Source organism: Dermacentor variabilis, chromosome 9 (assembly GCF_050947875.1).
Source record: "Dermacentor variabilis isolate Ectoservices chromosome 9, ASM5094787v1, whole genome shotgun sequence".
Classification (NCBI taxonomy): domain Eukaryota; kingdom Metazoa; phylum Arthropoda; class Arachnida; order Ixodida; family Ixodidae; genus Dermacentor; species Dermacentor variabilis.
In genome coordinates, this window is record NC_134576.1 from 138,939,536 (window position 1) to 138,963,478 (window position 23,943).

At 45.5% G+C, this 23,943-nt stretch overlaps 1 protein-coding gene across 1 annotated transcript in view; it reads left to right on the forward strand.

Moving 5' to 3' along the window:
• The window catches only part of fw (CUB and Sushi multiple domains furrowed), a 250,161-nt gene that overhangs the window by 193,757 nt on the left and 32,461 nt on the right, over positions 1–23,943 (forward strand). Inside the window, exons 7-14 of the mRNA XM_075669699.1 lie at positions 848–972; positions 2,676–2,841; positions 4,304–4,453; positions 5,194–5,370; positions 10,550–10,729; positions 13,903–14,076; positions 21,371–21,550; positions 22,710–22,883. Of these exons, the coding sequence (XP_075525814.1) occupies positions 848–972; positions 2,676–2,841; positions 4,304–4,453; positions 5,194–5,370; positions 10,550–10,729; positions 13,903–14,076; positions 21,371–21,550; positions 22,710–22,883 (1,326 nt within the window). The remainder of the gene's footprint in view (positions 1–847; positions 973–2,675; positions 2,842–4,303; positions 4,454–5,193; positions 5,371–10,549; positions 10,730–13,902; positions 14,077–21,370; positions 21,551–22,709; positions 22,884–23,943) is intronic.

Consider the following 23,943-nt stretch of genomic DNA (forward strand, 5'->3'; position numbering starts at 1 on the left):
ACCAGCTGCCGCCACAGGCACCTCTGGCCGGTCGCAAACGCGCGCTCCGTCTGAGAACAGCGAACGATCAGCGCCAGGCGTGCTATGTGCTACGGACTGCGGACTGGCTTTGTCCTGCACCAGCTTGATCGACGGATATTAGCCACATCCAACTTGCGCATTCTGAGGCGCTATCAGTAGCTGCATGCGAAGCGAAGCTTGCCAAGGGGTCTAACCACCAGCGGCCAGGAGGTGAGCGCTTGCTTGCAGGCGCACGTGTCACCTGACCTTCAATTTCGCATGGTCGACGCCAGTTGAGTGTTCAAAACTAGTCGTAATTAGCGAGGTCCAACGGCTACGACACCGATAAGCAAGGTGGCCAAAGTTTAATTCCTACGCGGGCGGCAGCGGCCGAGCGTGAGCAGACAATATTCGGCTTGTTTCAGAAGTGCGTAATTCTTACCGAACTTCGAAAACAGATTGTCGCTTACTTCGTCTAGTTTATTGAGCTGCGTCAACAAACCTACACAGTAGCAGTTGGAAGAAGCGCACTCATCCAAACAACTTTCTTTGATGTCAGCTATTGGCCAAAAACAGCGGCGTATGGAAATCTGCTATATTGGGAAATAAAGCGCCCAAGAAAGAGTGAGGCTTCCGTCGAAAAGAGAACGTTTGAGAAAAAGATGACTTCACGCTGCGCTTGCGTGCTCCGCGCGTCGCACACGACTGCGCAGTTTGGCTGAGATGTTCACAGTAGCGTATGCTCTTCGCGGACTGTGTTTTATCACCAAACCCAAAGGATGTTTCAGGACTCTTTTAAGTGTCATCATCAATGCCATAAGGTTAGCGCCACCTCGTATCCTTGCAGAGTTCTCTCCTGACCGGTGCGGCAACCAGGTGGAGCCTCTGGAACTGACCACGTTCATCCGCAAGTGTTACGAGTTTCAGGGCAGCCGAGGAGGTTCCTTCCAGGACGCTTCATCTTATTGCAAGGCGAGTACCTGCAGTGCAATTACTGTGAAGATTCATTGTAAGGATATATCACGGCACTGGCAAGAGAAAGAACAACAAGAAATGATGGACCAAGCACTGGCTCGTTACTGTCAACGCTTATTGAAGAGAACGCAATAAGAGCAGTTAAATTCGTCAAAGAGGCCACGTACCCACAGTGAAGCTGCACACGTGTTTCAGGTATAAAGAGCGACACATAGAATGAGGAACGAGCAGAGAAACCTGAGGAGTGCATCTGTTATCTGAACAGGATAATTTTTTTTCCGCATATAAAACAACTTTTAAAGTTTATTTTTACAGGCCTCAGCTGGCGAGAGCTCAACCAAACTTTGGCATGTCCGTACGTGCTCCGATCAGTCTTCGGCGTGTGAGGGGACAATTTTCAAAGAATCCCGAAAGACAGGAAATGAGGTAGCTAGATGGAACGTTGCAAGTGGGGAGTAGATTAGATGTGAGTGCCGGATATTCCCTCAACTGATGTCGGGTAATATATCTGCTGTCTGGAATCGATGAAGTAGTTTGCCGCAAAACCTTGAACTGCTCGTGGGCACACTCAGTTGAACCTAATTTGGCGATGTCCCACTCCGGCGTTTACCAGAGAGGGCAGGAAAGGTTACTAACGAAGAATGGTCGTAGTGGAAGAGCAAATATATTGCGGTGACGCTAGTGACTTGGTCTAGCCAACAAATGGGGGCGAGATCAAGTCTCTAAGTGTTAATGATACCTTTGCATGGCACTCGAAAATACCTCTGGGCCTTTAGGGATTCGCTCTCAGCAAACGCAGTTTCTGACACATGCGCCTAGGAAAAGTGGAATACCGAGGTCAGAAACTGAAAGGAGTACTAAAGAAGAGACATCAGTGGTCAAACAAAGAATACGTGTTGTTCTACTATTGTCGATCACTAGGAAGACTTTAGATAGACATGCTAAAATTATTTCTATCAAGTTTACTTTAGTTTATCAAAACATGATTGCGCGATAGCAGGATTGCAGGATGGCGGAATAAGCAGGAATGTGCAGAAAATGGTCAATAAGGTCAGGTGATTGTCTTGGTACCCTCTTTCATTGAAATGGGTTTTCGAGCCGATTTGATTAGTCTGTCATTCTTTTATTTGTATGATAGTCGTGGATACGTCGGGTCATTTATTTTATTCTCTCCGTAACACCTGAAGCGATTTGATTCTTTCTTTCAGCTGCTTTTCAGCGTGTAGAAGCCTCACGGCATCACGAATAACTACTAAGTGCGATCTCTATAAGATTAAGGTTAACAGGAAGTCGGAAGCTTAAATCAATCTACATTGGGCGAGCAAGAGAAGCCACAAGGCAGAGCCAATGTTTCGTCGAGATGGCATGTGCCACAGAAGAAACTCCAAAGCACCTGTTGTGTAATTGTCCCTCGAATGCAGATCAGAGGAATGACTTTCGGAATGCTGCCCCTTCCGCCTTCCCCAGTGCAAGGTAGCGAACCAAACTCACCTTAGTTAACCTCCTCGCCTTTCCCTTATCACGCCTCTCTGTCACATCTAGAATGTCACGTACTGGCAAGGGAAAGTCGACCTGCGAAATGCGCCAGGTAGAGGTTTCCTTCTTCCGCACACTGCTGAGTATCATTTGGAATCATACTTCTTACCGGTGTCCTAGTGATGCGAGGTCCAAACCACGTGTCCCACCTCACTTGCTTCCAGGCGCGCGGGGGTCTGTTGGTCCACAGCGTGGACGACCTGACGCTTCCATTCATCTCGGCTGAGCTGGAGCGACGTCGAGAGAAACTCAAGTCCAAGCTGGTCTGGATGGGCGCACAGCGACGCACAGGCATCGGGCAAGGAAAAAGAGGCTGGTTTTGGGTCAGCGGTGAGCGACTTCATGTTCTTCTAGTTTCTCCTTTTAGCGCAAGTTAACAACTGCTCTAGAAATCAAGGCGCAAGTAAAGAAATAGGCACGGCAAGGTCAAGCACTGACAACTAGTTAAATTTAATTTATCGGATGGGAATCATCATACGAGGAACAGTATGCTGAGCCTTTATTCCTTTACACTGGCGTTAGTTAAAGGAAGACTAAAAGCACTATGGTGGCTAGATGACTAAAGACCTTTTTTCGCATACACTAGGGCAACGAGCGACTGACATCATGCAAACCACATCGCTCTTTTTTATATATATTAGATGGGTCCGTTGCCTCCATTACTATATATTAGTGGTGTTGGGCCATGTATGATATTCTTTGAAATAAATAAACACCTTTTGCTAGTCAGCACCTTGTCTTGTCACACCGGCTCGTTCCTTTGTGTCCTTGTTGCTTTTTCGCGCTGTTGCAATGACGAAGTGTTGCTAACTCGCCCTGTTCACCTTTACTTTAAGCGTCTAAACAGATGCTGACGCCAAGGAGAAGAGCCGGCTTTTCTCCTACGGCTAATCAAATACGTATAATAGGTCTGCAAATGTTTTAAGCAAGAGAGGAAAAAACCCGCCGAGATAATTGCCACAGTTCGCAATCGTCACTTGTCAAGCACAGAGGAGGTCGTTTCCGCACGCATGTCGCCCTGCAACTACATGACTCTCATCCGTACAAACAAGATTCTGAAGAGCTGGCTAGTCGGCACGTAGGAGGTGTCGATGCATATAGAGAGTATAACATTTAAATCGAAACTAATGGCAGGCATTGGATAGTTGTAGCATGACAGACGGTTTTACAATAACAAAGCCTCAAAGCATTTATTTTTCTCTTCCGGAATTTAAATATTTACGTTTTCTGAGAGAAATACTAAGGGGTCGCTTACGTAGTTGTCCTGTGCGAGTAGTGCTCTGTCTTACACTACTTGTTTTGGGTTCGAAACCTGAACGCAAAGGACGCTTCACTTTTGCAAATTTCAATGACATAACAGTCTGAACAAGCATGTATTTTTGTGTAATAAACTCCGCTTAAGCTTCTCAAAGTGAATATATTTTATTACAGTTGTCACTTATGTTTTTTTTTGTCACAGAACATAGCCAGAGCATATGATGTAAGGGGGTCATGGTAGCTAGCACCATTTTTGCGAGAAGCCTGTCCCGTGAATGTCATTTCTTTCTCATGCACGGACGCGATAACTTCGCTCGGTAAAAGCAATGATCTCGGCATATTACTGCCCTGATATATCACCTCAACTTAAACTTGTAGTTAGGTTTAATCTCCATTTATATAGTTATAATTGGTTTCTGGGATAGAGGTATCTACCAATTAGTTTAAGAATCTAGTCGAGCTCCTGGAATTATTGTGGCTGATATAAACCTATTCCATCTTGTTCCTCCACTTTATGTTATATTTACCTTTACAGGTGAACCTGTACGAGAGTTTCTGTGGGCAGAGGATCAGCCCAATAATTACAACGGCCAGCAGAACTGCGTGGTCATCGATGGTGGCCGGAAATGGCGATGGAATGACGTAACCTGCGATCTGGACTACCTGCCTTGGATCTGCCAATACAGTGAGTGGTTCTCTTCAGGGTTCCCAGTGAGTCCGCATTGGGAGGGAAACAGATTGCGGACGCTATCTCATATCGGCATGATCAATATTTGCACAGGATTAAAGAAAGACGCGATGCTCATTAGTCTCATTACTCATTACGTCTTTTTAGCTAGCACGTCCAGCCGTGTGCGTAAGAACCGCCTAAACAGAGCGAACCAGTCTGAGGGTTGCTAACGAGCTAATTATCCACGCTGTGAGAATATTTCATCAAAATAGTGTGGAAGGAGCTCCTGCGCCTGCGTAAACGGCTTGTGGAAGTACATTTATAAAGTTGATTTTGTTTCTTTGAGCGGCTTGTGCATTCTTAAATGGCTGCGTAGTGCTAATTTATAGTTTACAGTGGTTCTTATGAGTGTCTACAGGATTTATAACGTCAGCTTGATTTTGGATGCTCTCGTATTCGCAAGAAGGTCTCGGTGGAAAGGCACATCCTTTCTTTTTGCTTGCTTGCGTCTTCTTTGCGCCCGCATTTACGTTAACAAATATGCCTCGGTGAACGATATTTGTCGTGGCGACGACGATTGGGCGACTTGTTTCTATGCTCACCCATGCATAAACCTCTGCGCCACTGAGCGGAACATAATTTCCGCCCAACTTTCTTTTTTTTTTTGTATTTAGCCGCACGCAGAGCGACAAAGCCGTCACGAGCGCAGCTCAGACTTATTAAGAATGTGTGTCTGTTTACGCGCGATTGCGCAGACCCGTCGAATTGCGGAAGCCCGGACCGAGAAGAAAACTCCACCACGACGGGTCGAGACTATCGGGTGGGACAGGAAGTGGTCTACGAGTGCCCCACCGGAAGCCTGCTGGTCGGAAGTGGCTCCCGGAAGTGCGCCACGTCAGGCTTTTGGACCGGTAGTGCCCCGCTGTGCAAGTGTGAGTAATTTCGGCGCGAGCTTTCTCGCGTTCATCGTCGAACTAGCGTCGACGTTGAGGCTTGTCTTGCTTATTCTTCGCATTGGCGCTACAACGTCCTGTGCTCATTAAGGTCCTCTGATGGCTGACTTTGGTACATTTGTTTATGGCTCGTCACGAGAACGATTCGCGACAGGTTTGGTTAGTGATTGCTGGGTTACGAGATAGCGACTGGAAGTCATTCGCCTCCGCAGGTGGGGGAAACTTGCGTCTGGGTGTTTGTTGCCGGCAGCGAGAATACAGAATGCGGAATAACGAGGTGTAAGCCTGGATATAACAAAGGAAATAGCGTTGATGAGACGCGCAGGACGTACTCGTATCAGGAGATAAGACAAGAGTTCAATCGCATTTACGACAGTCATAATTCCCGACACTATCACTGGTTGAATCAGGGCTTCTCCAGTTATTATCGTGTTTCTTGCTTGGCCTCCTCGGGCGATTTAACCGTCACCGGATTTCTATAAATAAAGTTCACTCCTCCTCCTCCTCCTTGCTTAAAAAGAAGAACCGTTATGAAAATTAGCGGAAATAAGAGTGCTACACACGTGAACAAATGACCATATCTAAGAATTATTGTGTTCTCAGAAGAGCTTGTCATCCCTGAATAACGGGCGTGCACGTCTGAGTGTATATCTACACTGCAGAAGCAGGGTATAGCAAAATTCTATTTAGTGCGCAATATCAGTAAGCATGCATTGGTAGATTTGGCTTAGTTTGGATTTTTTCGTAAGGAAACCGTGATCACGTGACCGCGATGAAAGGTTACTTTGTAGAAAGCTGATTGACGTATGCACGCGCCGTGACACAGCAGAGAACATACAGTTGGTTACAAAGAAAACTCATAATTAGACTGCTGTTGCAGTCATAAATTAACTTTTACCGCTTTTCACCTAACGCGCGCACCGCTGGTGGCCTCACACGGACTGCATAAAATTCTTAACTGTTTGATATGATATGCAACACATGGGGGCTATAGGATTAAGGGTTAGTAACTAGACTTCTAGTTACGCCACTGCTAGCATAATAAGAACTAAAAAAAGAACAAGTGACAGAGCACATGAATATAGAAATGGTAAATCAGCATTCGCTAGTGCCATTGTGTCCAATAGCTTTCTTTGTTTCTTCCAACGCCGTTTTTTAAAGCAAATAGCTTTCCACATGGCCATTTAGTCCGTTTTCGAGGTGGATGGATCTCGACCCGTGGCTTTTGGTCGGATGTTGGTGGTGATTGGACTTTTAACGCCCAGAGTTGCTGGGTGCCTTCGTCCTCCAACGCCGACTGTTATAGCTTTTGGAGAGGCGCATGCTATATCGCGAGAGCTTTGAGGCGTTTGAAGGTTTTGAGGAGGCAGTAGTCTTCTGTGCTGACGCTCGATCGCACCACTCGTGGCAGCACATATGTGAGGCGGATATTTGAAAGAGTGAGGGTCTTTGCCACAGTGAGGGTTATGCGTAGAGCCAGCTCTACTAAAACCTTACAAATGTTTTCGTCAACGGCTGTGCGCCCTACGAAATTACGCAATCGAAAAACAAACAGTACATAAATATCCTCACTCTGACAAATATATGCCTTCGAGCGCGTCCTTCCATTACAAAGCGAATGGCTATCCAGAAGCCTTTAGTTATTCGTTTACATTGACAAGTCTTGCCAGTTGTTTCTTCACACTTTTTTTTTGATGAGCAAGTTTGTAAATGTCTAGAATTAGTGTGGGAATTATAATATAATTTCTAGTCTTTGTATATAACATTGGGAAATTGACAAAGGAAATAAGGTTTGTTCTATATCGACCTGCGGCGAGAGATCAACGTGGATTACCGCTCAATAATAACGCCATTATTTCCCGAATAAACTTTACTGTTCGTCGTAAGGCAGACTAGGTAAAACGAACCCTAAACATGCACAGATGACCGCGTTACGGGCCAATAACCAAAGAACGAACCTATTCCCGGGTTGGCTAGTGAGATATAATGTGTTGAGGAAAGCCGCTCTTTGTCGAACCTAATTGAAAGCAATACTTCCTTAACTACGCTTCTTTTGAGTATTTCATATCTCGATTTCGGGCGCGTTTATCACCGATAAGTGTAAGCAGGGACAGAATTTTTTTCAAGGAAGTGAAAGAAGGGGCATACCCTCGGGAACTCCGCCCAATGAGAAAGCGATAAAGACAGCCTAAGTGCGCCATTGAACCTTATGAATCCAGAGGAGGTACGACGAAGCGGCTCTCTTTTGTTCGGGAGGCGAATTCTGAAAACTCGTGGAAGGCCTGGCGAGCGTGATAACGGCGCACTGCATTTGAGATGGGAACTTAATGCTCAACGTAAAGCAAATGCTTAAAGTGAGGATTTATAGACGTGAGGTTTCACTTGAACGTGAAGCTGAAGTTAGTGAAGAAAGCTTGGGTAAAAAGGTAGGGCTTTTCTCCATATAGTGGAGCAGACTTCATTTGTTTTTTCATCATATCTATCTCGCGGTGGCGTATGTTTATTTTTACTCGTGCCACGAAAGAACGCGTTTTTCATTTTAATAGTCCTTCATCGGAAGGTTATTGAAGAGAAGGATTGTAGAATTTTGTGAGGACAGGCGAAATCGTTATTACACAAGGCGAGGGGAGCTTACTAACTTTTTTTTTGTGAGAAGTTCCACAGCTGTTCCTTCTATTCGAGCTATGATAAGAAGTTATTGATGACTGTTCAAGCACCGCTTATAAAGCGAATACATTTGCACGAAATTATTACACAGGGGCATAAACAATGAACTTTCACGAAAGGCCTTCAATGCCTAGTGGATTTCTCGCTAAGTTATTATGCCGCAAGATTGGTTCACTTTGCTGTCAGTTGTCGAATAATTGGGTCTCACACTGGCCATTGGTTACCCTACTGCTTATCTGAGTTTGAAAGTTTATCGCTGTACTATAGTGGTAATGCCCGGCTTAATTCTCAAACAAGGGCTGATTTTTGATGAGCTGCGAATTTTCATTCCACGAAGCTCCTGTAGATTCCTTTCTGTATAGTTTTCCTCTACAAGCAGAGTTAAGATAAATTATCATTTAAAACGTCGTCACCCCTCTTTAAAAATGTACGTGCTGCTTTTGCTGCGCTTACTTCTTCGGAAAAGTCAACATTCACCAGCGTTTGCCTAGATGCTTTTCTTCTTATTAGAGAATTCAGTGCCTCAAGAGCGTCGTAATTTTTTTAGTGCTAAATCATGGGGACGATATAACTATGTTCGCAGAATTATGCCCATATGAGTTTGTTTTTTTCTATGGTAGGTGTCGATCATTGAAAACATTCATGATCCATGGTCTTATGCACCGCGATGACATTGAAGGATTTGTGTAGTTCGAAATTTGGAAGGTCAGAATATGCAGCCACAGCTACTCTCACTATTGTATTGCTGTAATTCTGTTTGCAGTGGTCGTTGTGTGCCAGGCATCCAGCGACGAAGAAGACGGTTCGGAAGGCGCTGGCCTGTTAACGCAACAACAGCAACCAACTTGAGTGCCGCTGACACGCGCCCTACTGTTAGCTACTAGTTTAATAAATTATATTCGCCCAGGATCTCGTGTTCCGACGTCATCGTGAACAAGAATAATTTACTGCTCTCTATGCACTGTACCATACCATGTTCGATGTATTTTTCAAGGTTATGGTGCTCTTGGTAATCGTGGTTCAAGGTACTTTACGTGGTGTACCACGACCTTGAATATCTTAAGCTTTTTTCGATAACGCGTACAGTTACCAAGATAAATTCGCAAAGTGAAATAAAAATTTCTGCAGTGCTGGGAATTACATGTGGATGCAAGCATCCAAAGCACGAAATTGTACCTACCTCATCATTTAATTTAATCGCGGAATCGTCAATTGTTCATACTAGCATTTGCTAGCAAAGACAGATATTAATACACACGTCTATTGTTTTTCTCTGCGTTTAGTAGTCGTGTATTTAGAAATTATATTCTTGCGCGATCTCCGTGGCCTTTAGTGACGCGCGGTTTCAACCAGCTGAGGGAAACGTTCAAACAAAGAGCCAGTGAAAACTTCTAACATGGGGGTCAGCTTTTCTAGGTGATTTGTTAATCGTGTCAAAAAAATGACTTCAAAGCAAAAAAAAAAAAAACAGGAAAGATCTATAATAAATGATTTATATAAACAAATGAAGACAACAAATGGGTTTGAACTGGTTTAGCTGCTGATTCGTGTGACCTCTGCATGCCTGCAGCAAGTAAAAAATCAAGGAGTGCAGATTTTTGGGCTAGTTGGTTAGTTGCGTCAATTAAAATCATAGTGCTGGGTCGACACGGACAAAAAAGAGGGCGCACGTGCTGTCCTCTTTCTTGTCCGCGCCAATCCAGCGCTATGACGTCAATTGAGGTAAAAAATGACACCGTGAGAGCACACCTCAGAAGTCAGAAGCCATACCTAATTTTCATTGCATCTACTATAGTGTGATCGAAAGCGATCTAGCCTGGAACTGCTGCACCATCTCAACGATTATGTAGGCATTTCTCAAGCGCAGAGCTAGTGTACGGTCACTAGCTTCAAACACTCGAGTTTTACTACTAACACGCCTGCCTCCAAATGGACCGCATTCAATACCGCAATACCGGTGCTGCCACCTTTAAAATGACAAGAAACTACTGTACATTTACGTAAGTACCCCACAGGTTCACGCAGTGCAGACAGGACATATCCAGAGGAAATGGTGAACCTTAAGCGACGACCATTATTTTTGAATTTTGGTTTCGTTATGAAGTGAAAAAAAACATTGTACCGTTTTGGTTTAGTTTATGTGTGACGTTCTTTTTTTTGTTTTGCGGTTCAATATCCTGTTTGTGTCCGTGCACCGCATAAAGGTGCGTCCTCACTTGCGGAAATAAACGCGCGCAAGGCGGCGTGCTTATTTCGGCAGCGCTCGTGGTACCGTCTTCGCGTCTCGTGTCCCGTCGATGTTTTTGCGCTGTCAACACCAGCATGGAAAACCAACAAGCCCAAGCTGTTATTCTAGAGAATTCTTGCCGCGAAATCGCCTTTCGCGCGTTTTTAAGCCCGCGGCTTTGCGCGCGCTTATTTCCGCAAGGGAGGCAGTACCTTAACACGACGCCGTGAGGTTCACTAAGTGGACACTGCTCTCTCCCTGCAGACCTGGACTGCGGTGCTCCCGATCCCGTGGACAGCGGCCGTATCGTGCTGCTGCATGGACGCACGACGTACAACGCAACGGTGGAGTACGTGTGCGACACCAACTACACCCTGGTGGGACAGCCGCGACGAATCTGCGGGCCCGAGGGCAGATGGAACGGAACGAAGCCGTCTTGCTTGCGTGAGTTGAAACAGCCCTGCATTTTTTATGCGAAAGCATTAGATGGCCCATGAGGCCGAAAATCTGGCGTCGGCGTGACCACACGATGGTCCAAAAAGGCTACGAACCCTCGACCTTTGGTGGGAATCGAACCCACGACCTTTGGTGTTAATTAAGGCGGAGTTGATTAGGGCACAGTGAATTAAGGTGGAGGTATTTAAGGCACTCGATCGAGGGTGGTAGTCGAACCCACGATCTTGCACTCTGGCGCAATGTCGAAGAATCGCGCGGTCGGTGGTCGCCTAGTGCCCTTTGAATTTTTATTGCAGATATACGGAGCACATAAGGGAAAATATTGTAAATGTTTAGTTCGAGTTCTGGAAGAATGGATGCATGATGATGAGGATTTCTAGTGACATCCCCTGTGACGCAGTGCGGCATCAAACAGACACCTGCCGTGCGTGAGATAATCAAGTTTTGCTACATCTCTTGCAGACTAACATTTTGCTTATCTCTCTTGCATCTTGTAAAATTACCGGTGCCTAAAGACACTTGCTCCATCTCTCCCCGCTCTTTTTCAATCAATATAGTAAACTTGTATTATTGCATATAGCCAAGTTCTCCTTGGATTTTTTTGTAATATGCGAGAACAACAGCGCAAAGTAAGTGCAAAACACGTTTCTAACGCCTTGGGGTTGAATAATACGTCCCACGAAGGCGCTGCCGGCGTCGCTGCCGCCGCACACCTAAGTGTTCTAGTATTGTGCAAACTGTAATACGTTGACGAAGAGGATAAGATTATCAATGAGGCAATTCCTTAAAGTAAACGCTTTGCTATACAAAGAGGGTGTTTTTAAAGGCGACGCTGTGTTTGCATGGGTATAGGCAATTAAATTTGTTCAACAATCACTGATTAACTCGTTAGCTGAGTGTTTACTTACTTCTCTGTTGAGTGGTGGGAGGAGAACCCGATTTTAATTGGATCGATTTGCTTTTGCCACTGGGGGAAATAATGTCTACTCTGCAGCAGCAACCAAATAAACTCCCAGGTCTGGTTGATTTCTGACAAAATGCTTCTACTAGGAAAGTGTCCCAAGACATAGCTGAATCATAAGCAGAAGGGCACCCGAAAGAAACAATGTAGAAACCTAAGCTACGCTAAAGAATTTTGGAAGTAAAAAAAGCACTGTTGAAACCTTTGCGCAATCTTGTGTGTCGTTGAGAAGACAGGCGAACGCTTCGCGAATGCAGAAGCGGACAGTGTTCTTCAATGTTGAGGTTGCTATGCGGCTCACGTTCCGCGTAGGCTCCAATTGTGAAATGCGTGGTCGTTTCAAACATTCCCGAAAAAGTGATCGTAATCCCATCATGGGCGCAGATTTTATACTTCGTTTTTCCCCTGTTCATTCTGGGAGTATCGCAAACAGACAAATGTGAGCCTGCGCGATAGACTCATTACGACAGCCAGATTAGTTTCACGACAGCCGGATCGCAGCCGGATCAGTTGCACTAAAAGAAAACTAAAGGCTTTTCGTACAAAGCTTATGCTGAGAGGTCTTGCGATAGCAAGATCGAGCACCTCTTGTGCACGGTGCAGCAGACGTACGTGCTATTGGTGGCCGATTTGCAGCTTCAGGTCGTCGCTGACTAACTTTCACTGTCAATTACTATAGTATATAACCTTAATTTACGGGCAGGATATAAAAGACCACACGACACAATCATGTTTCGCCAGACTCCCTCTACGTTCCTCCGTATAAGTTAAAGCGGTACGCTGCGGTAATCCAAGAGGAACTAGCTCAGGTGAAACTATTTATCTATTTAGAGTATATCAACTGGCTCCCGAAAGACTATTGAGTGAGGGGGGGGGGGGGTACAAACCGAGAACTGAAAAGCACGTAAGCGGAAAACAGCTAAAACAAACCACCATAATATTAGTGTGTAGCACAAAGCTATTGAGTATGCAATAAGGGGAAGATAATTATTATGCGATAATAAAATGTTTTATAAAATGTTGTTGCACTCTCAAGGCGGAGACACCACATGCGTAGGGAGAGCCTCTGAAATTGCGGTGACGGTGCATTGTGGCACCAATGCAGCATTATTTTGTCGAACTACTTTTGCGAGAGAAACGCTTAGAACGACGGCAATGTTGAAAGCTGCGCTGGGAACGCGCACCAGCTATTCTATGTGACCCCAGGGAGTGCTGTTGCATGCGAGGTACATACAAGCAGGGACGCCATCAATTCTGGAGCGTGTGCCGCGCGTGCTCGAATACTTCAGCGGTGCGATGGCTCGGTGAATAACGCATTGGGCTCGGGAAAAGCTGCTGCTTAAGAAGTAATGAACAAAATTACGGGTTCCATGTCCCAAAACCACGATTTGATTATGAGGCACGCCGTAACGGGGGCTACGCATTAATTTTGATAACCTCGTGTTCTTTAACGTGCGCCCAATGCACGGTACACGAGCATTTTCGCATTCCGCCCCCATCGGAATGCGGCGCCGGGATCGAAACCGCAACCTCGAGATCCGCAGCGCAACGCCAGAGCCACTGTGCTACCGCGATGGGTTATGCTTTTCTTTCGTTCGCTGTCTGTTCTGTTGGTGCTATGAACTTGTTTTTTGCGTTCAGTTTTATACTATGCTACTGCTAACTGAACGTCCTGTGTTACTTACGAAAATGAGTGGGAGACATCTGACGCAGATCTGACTGTAAAGGCTTAATAATTGCTGTAAGAGCGATGAAAAAAAAAAAAAACACAGAATTTTCAATCTATGTCGTTGCTATTGAATGCAGGAGTTTTCTACAAATGCGCGAGTTGGGGTCGATCATACGGAAGGGAAAAGTGGTCATCCGCATGAATTCAACATAATGCTAAAAGCGAGTATTTACAGAGTAAATGCTTGGCACCTGTGCTCAGTATATTATTATTTGTACTACGCGGTGCGCACCGCTATTTGTTGTATGTACAATCTGCATGTTATTCCTGTTGTCCAATGCTGTACAAGCATTGAAAATTATACGACTTTTTTATTCCAGCATGTCACAAACGTACCAGATGGAACGTGACTATCACGTCCACACACGCACACCCACACGCACACACACCAAAGAAAGCGGAGTACGACTCTTACAAATATGTTTATTCTATTTTTCCGTTCCTCCTCTTCCACACTCATCGTGGTTGCAGAGAGCTTCTGTACAGAGCTGTCTCCGGTGCCGAGCTCCAGCCTTGACGTGCAAGGCCGCCGGTACGGTGACAGAGCACACTACAAGTGCGACATCGGGCACAAGCTCATCGGCAACGACACCCGCCACTGCCAGCTAGGAGGGATGTGGAGCGGTGACGAGCCCACCTGCAAATGTGAGCACATCTTTCTCTTGCACTCACGCTGCCAAAGTTTACCACAATATGCTGGAAGGGTAATGCGGTCGGTCATCTTCAAGGTACGTTGAAGCAGCCGAAAGAGCCTGGCGACCGAAAGAGCTTGAGCGAGTGTCAAAACATCGTGGGGTCCTGCTCTAATGTGACCATGTTTTACTACATGACATAAACACGCAACAACCTCCTGAGAAACGAAACTCAAACCGCCTGCAGAGGATCTATTATGCCCAACCGTGTAGCGTGTTGGGAGGGTTGTCCATATTTATGCTATGGTTTAGATGTTTAGGATACGCATCCAACTCATAAAAACAGTTGACACAATTAGGACACCGGAGCACTTCTTATCAGTTGTGAAGCATTAATGTCCAATCGAACGCTGCTGAGTGGTCCTTCGAGTTTTTCGCTGCGAGTATGCACAATATCGGTACGTGCTTCCCGCGCCAGCAAGCAGCAGCAGCAGCCTGCAGCGCCAACGTCGCATGCCATCGACGTCCTGCGCGACGAGAGACTGAGGAAGCAGCAGCGGCCACTAAGGCCGATAAGCATGCGCAGCAGCCAAGCCCAGTGGGGGTGATAGAGAGAGAGAGAGAGAGAGAGAGAGAGAAAGAGAGAGAGATGAGGGATTGCGCGACGGCTTCCGAGAGCGAGACGGCGCCACCCGCACGGGCGTGTCGCGCCACTGCCTCGTCGACGACAAACCATCTCGTCACGAGCGCTGGTGACGTGGCGTAACATCCAATGGGAATTTAGGTACCGTTTCGCTGCTACAGACGCCGGCTTTCTCGTTCAGTGGGTTGTATTATGCTTTCGCATTGAATTTGGAAATATTGTGTCCCTGATCCTATAAGTATTGTTGCTAAACTGGCTACTTAATAATATTTACCGAGTAATGATAGCAATAAAGCTTGATTGTTCAATTCTTCGCTCATATTACCAGCGCAAAAAAAGAAAAACACGGGACGCAGAGAAGATGCATACAGATCACAAACGCTGCACTACAACTGAAATTCAAGTTAGAAAAGGTTACTGGGGCGAGACATAAAATATGGAAAATTTTTACTTCTCATGCTTGCCCCTCATCCTCCGACTGAGACATTCCATCTAATTTTGTGTCATAGCAACAGAAGCCGCGCTAGTGCAATTATCACCTTTCTTTATGGAAAATGCCATAAACGCTAATCTATTCGATTCCAATATAAACCTACAGGCAAGACACGTACGCTCTCAAATTTTAGCTGGCTCATTAGCTGGTTCCGGAGCAAGCTCCAGAACCAGCTAATGAATGTGAAAGACAGGTTACCTGTTGAATCATTCCCAGCAGTTGTGTATAAGATACCATGCGCTGATTTCCACAAAGTATACATTGGTGAAACAGGGAAGTTCTCCAGACGCCTCAAGGATCATAAACGTGACGTAAGTAATAATAGTAACACGACGAACGCCATTGCCGAGCATGCGCAGGAACATAATAACAAGATTGACTGGGACAATGCCACTGTTGTTGCCAAAGAAAAGAACATGTCATCCCGCAGCGGCTAGAATCTGTGATCGTTCACTCGACGCCATCTACGATGAACCGGACACCAGGAACTATGCCTGCCATTTACGCACGTTCGTTACCTCACGTGCTGGCTATGTAAGCAACGACAATTTCCTGTCCAACTCAGTGAACAAGGAACCCGTACGCGGTTCCGAAACGTCGGATTATTCATCAGACTTGGTCAGTCACCGTGATTCCCTTCACGCTCTCAAATTGCGGGCTACACTGATATCGGTAACAGTGATCAGGAAGAAGCCCTGCTGGGCCTGCTGTTGCCTGCTGTTGCCTGCTGTTGCCTCTGCATGCGCGCGGTGTGGTCTTTCAGCCTGTTGTTTACGCACTCACCTTCCAGTCTGACAAACGCAGCTTCTGCCACACGAGAGTGGAATCCCGTGATGTCCTTTCGTCCTGCACGGATCGAAGCGCGTGGCGAGCTTCTCAGTCCGGCAGTGTTTCTTGGTTGCGCCATTGACGACTGGCCAAATGCGCGCCTGTTTGTCCGCATCCGAGAATAAAACCGGGACGGCCGCATTTTGCCGCCACTGTCCTTAACAGAAGGGTGCCGTATGAGCTAAACCTGACCCAGCCGTTAAAGAAAGTGACGGGAAATTGCGGCTGACCGGTTTTATTCTCGCCTCTGGACAAGCTTCGATCCTTGTAGGGCAGAAGTGGTTTACAAGTTCCCACCCTCGTCTGGCACGTTGGTCAGACTCGGAGTTGCGTAAACATTATAGACTGAGAGAACACCACGCGCATGCAGCACCAAAAGCAGGTCCAGCAGGGCTTCTTTCTGATCCCTGTAACCGATGTCAGTGCAACCCGTTTTTCGATAGCACAATTGCTTTGGGCAGGCTTGCATCAGAATCTAATAGATTAGCGTTTAAGCCATTGTGCATAATAGAAGAATGTGACACTGCATTAGCGCCACTTCTGTGGGCATCACGTATAAAGAAATGGAATATATTAGCCACAGGATGGGGGACAAACATGAGCAGTAAAAATTCTCTATGTTTTATGTTCTCACTCAACTGGCCTTCTTGAAGAAAATTTCAGTTGTAGTCCAGCGTTTGTTGTGTCTACGTTTCTTTAACACGTGGATAAACGCTGTATTTTTCGCGCTGGTAAAACAAATCAAGAGTGCCCTTTTAAGATGCGTGGCTGTAGAAAGAAGCACAACACACTAGTCAGGGGACCGCTGCCAGAATAGCGAGAGCGGGAAACATCAGAAATAAAAGAATTCTCGCAGTGAAAGAAACAAGCACATACGTATAATCTCACACGCCTACCATACACACTGCTTGCACTGCTCTCATGTTCGAGACAATCATTCGCGCAGTGCCATAACTGTGGCGCATTCCTCCCCCTCGCCATCACAAATCGCCGTAAGGCGCTTCCTAAAGGAACGTAGACAAAAAAAAAAAATAAGAAAACCTCCCCCAAGGAACGGACCATCAATGCTGCACTTGTGTGGAAAAGCCCACTTCGCCCGCAGGCTCCCTCGCCTTTCGAACCCCGTCACCGAGCTTCACCGAACCCCCTCATCCGGCAAAATTGAGGCTGCCCGAGAGATTACGCTGCGATCGCGCGCTTCCCCCGTCGGGGGTCGTCCGTAAATACTGTTCGCATGCTTTTGATGTATACCGTTCTTTTATGTCCTCCATATTTCACTTACCCTGCCTGCTTTCCTATGCCACTCTGCGAGCACTGCTGCATAATACGTTGCGCGCGCAACACCTATACAGCTATTTCGCTATTCCTCGCACTTTTTGTTCTCTGTTTCTTGCACATCAAACTCGTAATCCGTTCTTGGCTGCTTCGCTTCAGCGTTTTTTTTTTTCGGCGACCGCTGTATTCAAGATTTCTTCACGTAACCAGTGGCGTTTTCTCCAATATCCACGTCGTCTTCCCTCTCACCTAGAAGGGTCTCAAACATCGACTGCCTTTCTTGTTTACTCCTTGTTTCTCAGGCCACTCCACTCACCGAAGGCAGTTTGCAGGGACCATTACGTATTTCTGGTATCTACACCGCGCCTGATGCGAATGCATAGTAATAGTAATAACAATAAAGAAACGCGGTCAAATCCGCCATCACATGCACCAGGCGCACCGTGAGCCAGTGTGTACGTAAAAGAAAATAAGCAATACCAAAGGAAGTAATCGTGCTGTGGCTCTGTAACAGACATTGTGGCGTGTTTCTTGGTGATTGGAAGAAAGAAGTAAACGAAATGAAATGGCTATTACAGGCGCACTTTAAAGTTTTCCCTGGTTTAGATAGCTCAGCGACATATCTATCCAAACGAATGAAAGGTTAGGCTAGTTGGTGTTCTTGAATAACGGACGCGCCGAGCACCAACTGGACAAAAAACAATTCGCGTATATAGTTATCCTATTCTCTCTCTCTCTCTCTCTCTCTGTGTGTGTGTGTGTGTGTGTGTGTGTGTGTGTGTGTGTGTGTGTGTGTGTGTGTGTGTGTGTGTGTGTGTGTGTGTGTGTGTGTGTGTGTGTGTGTGTGTGTGTGTGTTTTGATACCTGAATACTTTTTGTCCAATTTACGGCACTACATGCCGGTACATTGCTTCCAAAATGCCTGTTGTCTAGAGACATTTGCGAGCATATTGGGGAGTTTGGGGAGGAAGCTGCTTTAGCGATAAAAATTGCACTGGAAGTTCACCCACTTAAGATGTGCATCTGGTTTGTACATTCCTGGGAATTTAAGGTATACCTGGCGTCCAACAGCTGATTGAAAGCTACTGCATGCCATACGGACGAAGTGAACTCAGAATAGCGTAGTATTCAGTGCGCCGTAGACAAATTCTGTGATTCAGAAATGTTTTTTGAGAGAGAACATATCCTTCAAGTTTGACTCGGAACTCTACAGCAATGACCGCTGCTGAGGGGAAGAAGAAAGAACATTGCGACATCGTCTCCGCGGACTTGAACATTATACAGTCGAACGCATCTGCAACAGAATGTCTTGTATAACGAAGCATTGATTATGTCTCCGCCGAATTTCCATCCTCCAGGAGTAGCCTGAACGTTTCTACAACGAAGATCTCTACAACGAATTCGCCCCTGCAACGAATAAATTTAGGCGCCCCGACTGCTAGGTTGTAGCTTTACAGCGAACGCCACATTGCGGTGCTACTGTGCCCTCCGCGGAGGCCACGCTCACGCGGCGAGCGTGCCGATGCCAGAGTGCTGCAGTCCTGTTGTGCTGCTTCAGGAACTGATCAATTCGAATGGTGCTTGTAACATAGCAGTGCGCGCGGCGAATGACGAATGCGCCGCAGTTGATTGCGATATGATGATATTATGGCAACTGATGATCGACGGCGTCTTCACGACCTTCTTTTAAGGCGGAAAGCAGGCGAGTGTCAGCGAAGGCAACAGCGATAAAGAGACCGTAGACAAATGAAGAATTTTTGCGGCAAGGAAGACGACAGCTGCATCCGACGATGTTCAGCTTTACCTGGCGTCGCTCCAGCATCACAGCGGTGCATGCCACCAATATCGGTGCGCGGAGTTCGGCTGCAGTCGCACATTCCGCCGGAAGAAATGCGCATAAATATAGCGGCTTATTGCACTAAGCCTTTTGTGAATTCACGTAAAATAAAGGTTTTCTTTTGTAGAACGTGTTTAGCTTGCTCTATTGGGAGCGGTACGCTGCGCAATATTTACAACGACGTGACCTGTACAACGAAAGATTTTGGAGGTGCGAAGCACATCGTTATAGAAGCATTGCACTGTAGAATTTCCCGCATGGAAGACCTTCCTGCTTAGGCAGCGGCGAGAACCACACATCTAGCTGCGCTATCTGCTTATGCAACCTGCGTGTGGTGCAGATGAACGGTGGGTAATGTTTCGAGCATGATAGTGGAGACCTCGAATGTGGGGCTGGTGACGTATCAAGAATACAGGTGATTCTTCTCATAAGAAGGTATGATACCTCTGCCGTACGCCCACCTGCACTTCGACCAAGAAGTAGTTTCCTTACATTATCCACCGCCAAAGATAGGAGGTGCGCCTTTCCAGCAGCAATGAGCACGCTGTGGCCAAGCACCACATTCATGAGCAACCCAAATAGTCAGTCGTGAGGACCAAAATTGCTCACAACGCATACTGGTACTTTGAAGATTAGTTAGGGGAAGTATATTTTAAACTTCGGTCACAAATACCTACTTTTGAACAACACCAAATTAGGAGGGTGTGAAACTGTAGGTTTTATTCTAGGGCGGGGGCACCTAAATGATATTTTTTATAGCAACCAGGAAAAATTACATGGAATCTTACAGAAGATAAAGATGACATGATAAATGGCCAATGGAGGAAAATGCACTAGAACAGTACTTATGACAGTTTCTAGAAGGAAAAATCATTTAAACTACTCATACTACCATTGATAACTACAAACTTAAAAAAGTTGAGCCACATAATTTCCTTAGCTTGATTTTCTCCATTGATGTTCGCTGGAACGATCACATAGATTGTGTGGTCTAAGGGCAGCAAGTCGCTCTGGTGTGTCAGACGTAATATGCCGTTTGCGACGCTAGAAACAAAGTGTTGAGCGTATTAAACACTGATTAGGCCAATACTTGAATATGCAAAGGTGGTCTGGGATCCTTTCTCTGCTACAAACATAAAAAATCGAAAAAATCCAGCGTCTAATACCAGCGGTCGAACTCCCTTTCTTAACTGTGTGTACATGCAGACCGACATATATTACAGGCTAGGACTAAATGCGAAAGGTTGAAATATTTTTACCTTACTATTAATCATCATGTTCATATAAAATACGCCGACTATTTTGACTATTTTTGCAGTGAGACCTCTAGGTACCGCCATTCAATGTTTATTTGTACTCCTGCTGTTCGCGCTGACTGTTCTAAGTACAGCTTCTTCCCAAAGGCTATTATCGAAGGGAATTGTGTCTGAAGAAGCTACCTCGTCCTCATCAACTGATTCATTCATAAAATGCATAGCTTACATACTGATGTGTAACTGCTAACAGATTTCTTTTTACCTATATGTGACTTGCTGCACCGATTTGCTAACAATTCGCTTATTTGTTATTTGGTGCTATTAATTCGTCCCTTCACTCGTAACATGTTCGAATGCGCAAAAAATCTGATATGATTCTTTTCTAAAATCCTAACTGTCATCCATTTCTTTTCCACTCTGTAATAGCTTCGTGTAAAGGCTGACAGCATCCGCAAATGAATGAATGAATAAATAAATAAATAAATAAATAAATAAATAAATAAATAAATAAATAAATAAATAAATAAATAAATAAATAAATATGCAATGAAATATGCGGAGAAGGGGCAGACAATTTACAGGAAAAATATTAAGAAAAAAATGAAGTTACGTATGCGTGATTACGTCCTTATGACTTAGTGAGTGTGAAGAGAGAGAGAAAAAATTTGCTCAACACTGAAGGTGCCAACCATGCGATATGTAGGGTTTGGTACTTAAGACGAGGTTTATAAATCGGCATGAATGGCGTAAAATTAATAAATACAAAGTACGTACGTTATGAATTATTTACCAAACCAAGCGCAGATGAGAAAAGTAGAACTAATTCGCGCTAATTGGTTTCAGAGCGTGTAGTTGACGAAAGTTTGGGGAAATTAGTGGTTGTTAATTGTCCAATGTTACCACCCCGTTCTCACGTTGATGCAACCTTGCCCGGTACCAAATCATTCTTTTCTTTTCCTTTTTTGCTTCACGCAGATATCGACTGCGGTGAGCCTCGTCCTCTGGAAGACGGCGACGTGTACCTAGTCAACGGCACCTCGACCTACCTGAGCGTGGCGCGTTACTCTTGCGGCGACAACTTCACCCTGAACGGTGTGGATACGAGGACGTGCCTAGAGACAGGTCTCTGGAGTGACGTGGAGCCCAGCTGCGAAAGTGAGCCTCTCTGCACGATAAGCGACTCGGCGGCGACCGCTCCGCTCGGAGCCGCGCACGTCAACGTGACCGAGTCCGTCGGGAACGCCACCGCGCCTCCGAAGACGCATCCTTAAGATCCCAGCGGCGGCAACGATCGTTTTGTTGTGCTCGCCGAGCGATCCCTTGAGACGCAGCATACGCACTTAGCGTTTGTGTTCTGTGTACTGGCTGTTTCCTTTATGCTAGCTCAGACCAAAGCCACACGGGTGCAGTCCACGTTTTTTTTTTTTAAATACTGCTGATGCGCCTAAGGGGTACTGTATACGATTGAAATTATTCTTAAGATCTGCCTTAAAGGAAAAAGAAAGCAAAAGAAAGGAGGCAGCCGGTAAACGCTTTTAGCTTATTCATGTTATTTAAATGGTATGCAGTTCCTTGTTCAGCTTTCCTTTTGCATCACTGTTGAAAAAACGGTTGAGAAGAAAGGTTACGTTTTGTGGTTCGGCCTCACAAGCTATGGAGCAATGTAGCCATAGCCTGCGAGGTGCCAGGCATATGTAGTGAAACAACGCTTAAACAAATAAAACAGAGAAAGTTGAAGATGAGAAAAACAAGATGACAAGAAGCCATACGCCACTCGATTAAAAAGTTTTGATTGGCGAAAGCGAAATAAACGATTTTTTTTCTCTCTTATTTCATTCGATTTTTTCCCTCTTATGCACCGCATTCTATAGGGTTTGCGAATCCTGCCATGCATCATTAATAGATAGTCCATAACACAATCAATCAATCAATCAATCAATCAATCAATCAATCAATCAATCAATCAATCAATCAATCAATCAATCAATCAATCAAAGCCCATCGTCCGAAGTGCGTATTATGCAATTTAGGACCCGAACCAAGTAGCAGATTGTGAAACACAAAGGGAAAAGGTTCTGTAAAATACAATAGAAAATACAATAAAATGCGATATTAATGCAACAGCGCAGGCAATAGCGCGCGAATGGTATAAAACAGCAAGAAATGCACAACATTGTGCTCAAAGCGTCATATAATGAGGTAATTTTTTTTTTTACTCACGATCTTCCGAGAAAATACATTGCCTAAATGACATTTTATGGCGTTCTAGTGCTGTCATATTACATCTATTCTGTCGATCATCTCGCCATCGCAGTGATATCATGCGGGGAACCGGACATTCCTCTTGGGGGCTACGTGGTTGAAGAAGACTTCCAGGTGCACGACACGGTGCACTACAAATGCCATCCGGGACACATCATGGACGGGCCGGAGTCGAGAACGTGCCTTCGCAATGGACAGTGGTCTGACGTCGCACCAACTTGCACCTGTGAGTGGCGCCAGAGTTCGCTGCACAGAAACCGGCATTTACACGGAGGCATCCGGAGAGCACATTGACAGCAGCACTGACTGTTCAGAACATTTGATGCCTACTGCGCAGAAACCTTATATTGTAGCACCAGAAATATACCGTAAATAGAGTTAGTGCAGAGCATAGTACATCGTTGCAGGCATTCTCTGCAGTTCTTAATGTTCAAAATGTCTTTCATGAAAGACATTTTGCATCGTAGAAAATGGCAGACAGAGACTGCACATGAAATATTAAACATGAACTGTACAGTTATCTGCAGCCCGCTAGTTTAGTGGTGCTGACTTGTTATTGTTCTATCCGAAAAACTAAATTTGCCACTAGGCTTTCTTATGTGTGGCTCTACCTTAGAAACAAATAACAGGAGGAAGTGTTTCTCTTTCATTAACTATAATGAAAAGGACCCGGATACACTGCTTGCGCAACCATGCTAACATCGCTGTGGAAGAACATTTTAGCTAGTTTACTGCAACTTCCAGGCTGTACACATTGCTATCTCATGTTGCGGTTACAGTATAAGCTCATATGGGACATGTTCTTTCTAAGACGGTTTTAGCCTAGAGATGTGCAACCTGCTCATCAATATCAGCTCCTTAATAGCAACTTTTCGGCCTTTCCTCAACAAACAACTGCTTTGTTCGACGAATACATGCCGCTTCAAAGGCCGACACTCAAGCCTGCCTTCGGTGATATGAGGCTAGTCCGCGCCAGACTGCAGTACGTACATCAATGTGCACATGTGGAATCAGACTTGCATCTTACTTAAGCGCAGACAGCGTTTCTACCTCCGGAGGCTAATCCACAAGAAAGTTGCCGACGCAAAGCGCGTGGCAAATTTTCGTTCCGTGTCACTGCTCTGCACACGATGGTCACCTGCTGCAATCTTTGCGATAAAGCGAGCCTCCGTGTGCGTTTGAAGCGGCGCTGTCAGCTGTTTTTGACTACCCATAGGAGGATCGGGGCGAAACGATGTAAAGGAAGGCTCATTCTGGCCATTGTTGAGTTCATTGGCAGATTATCT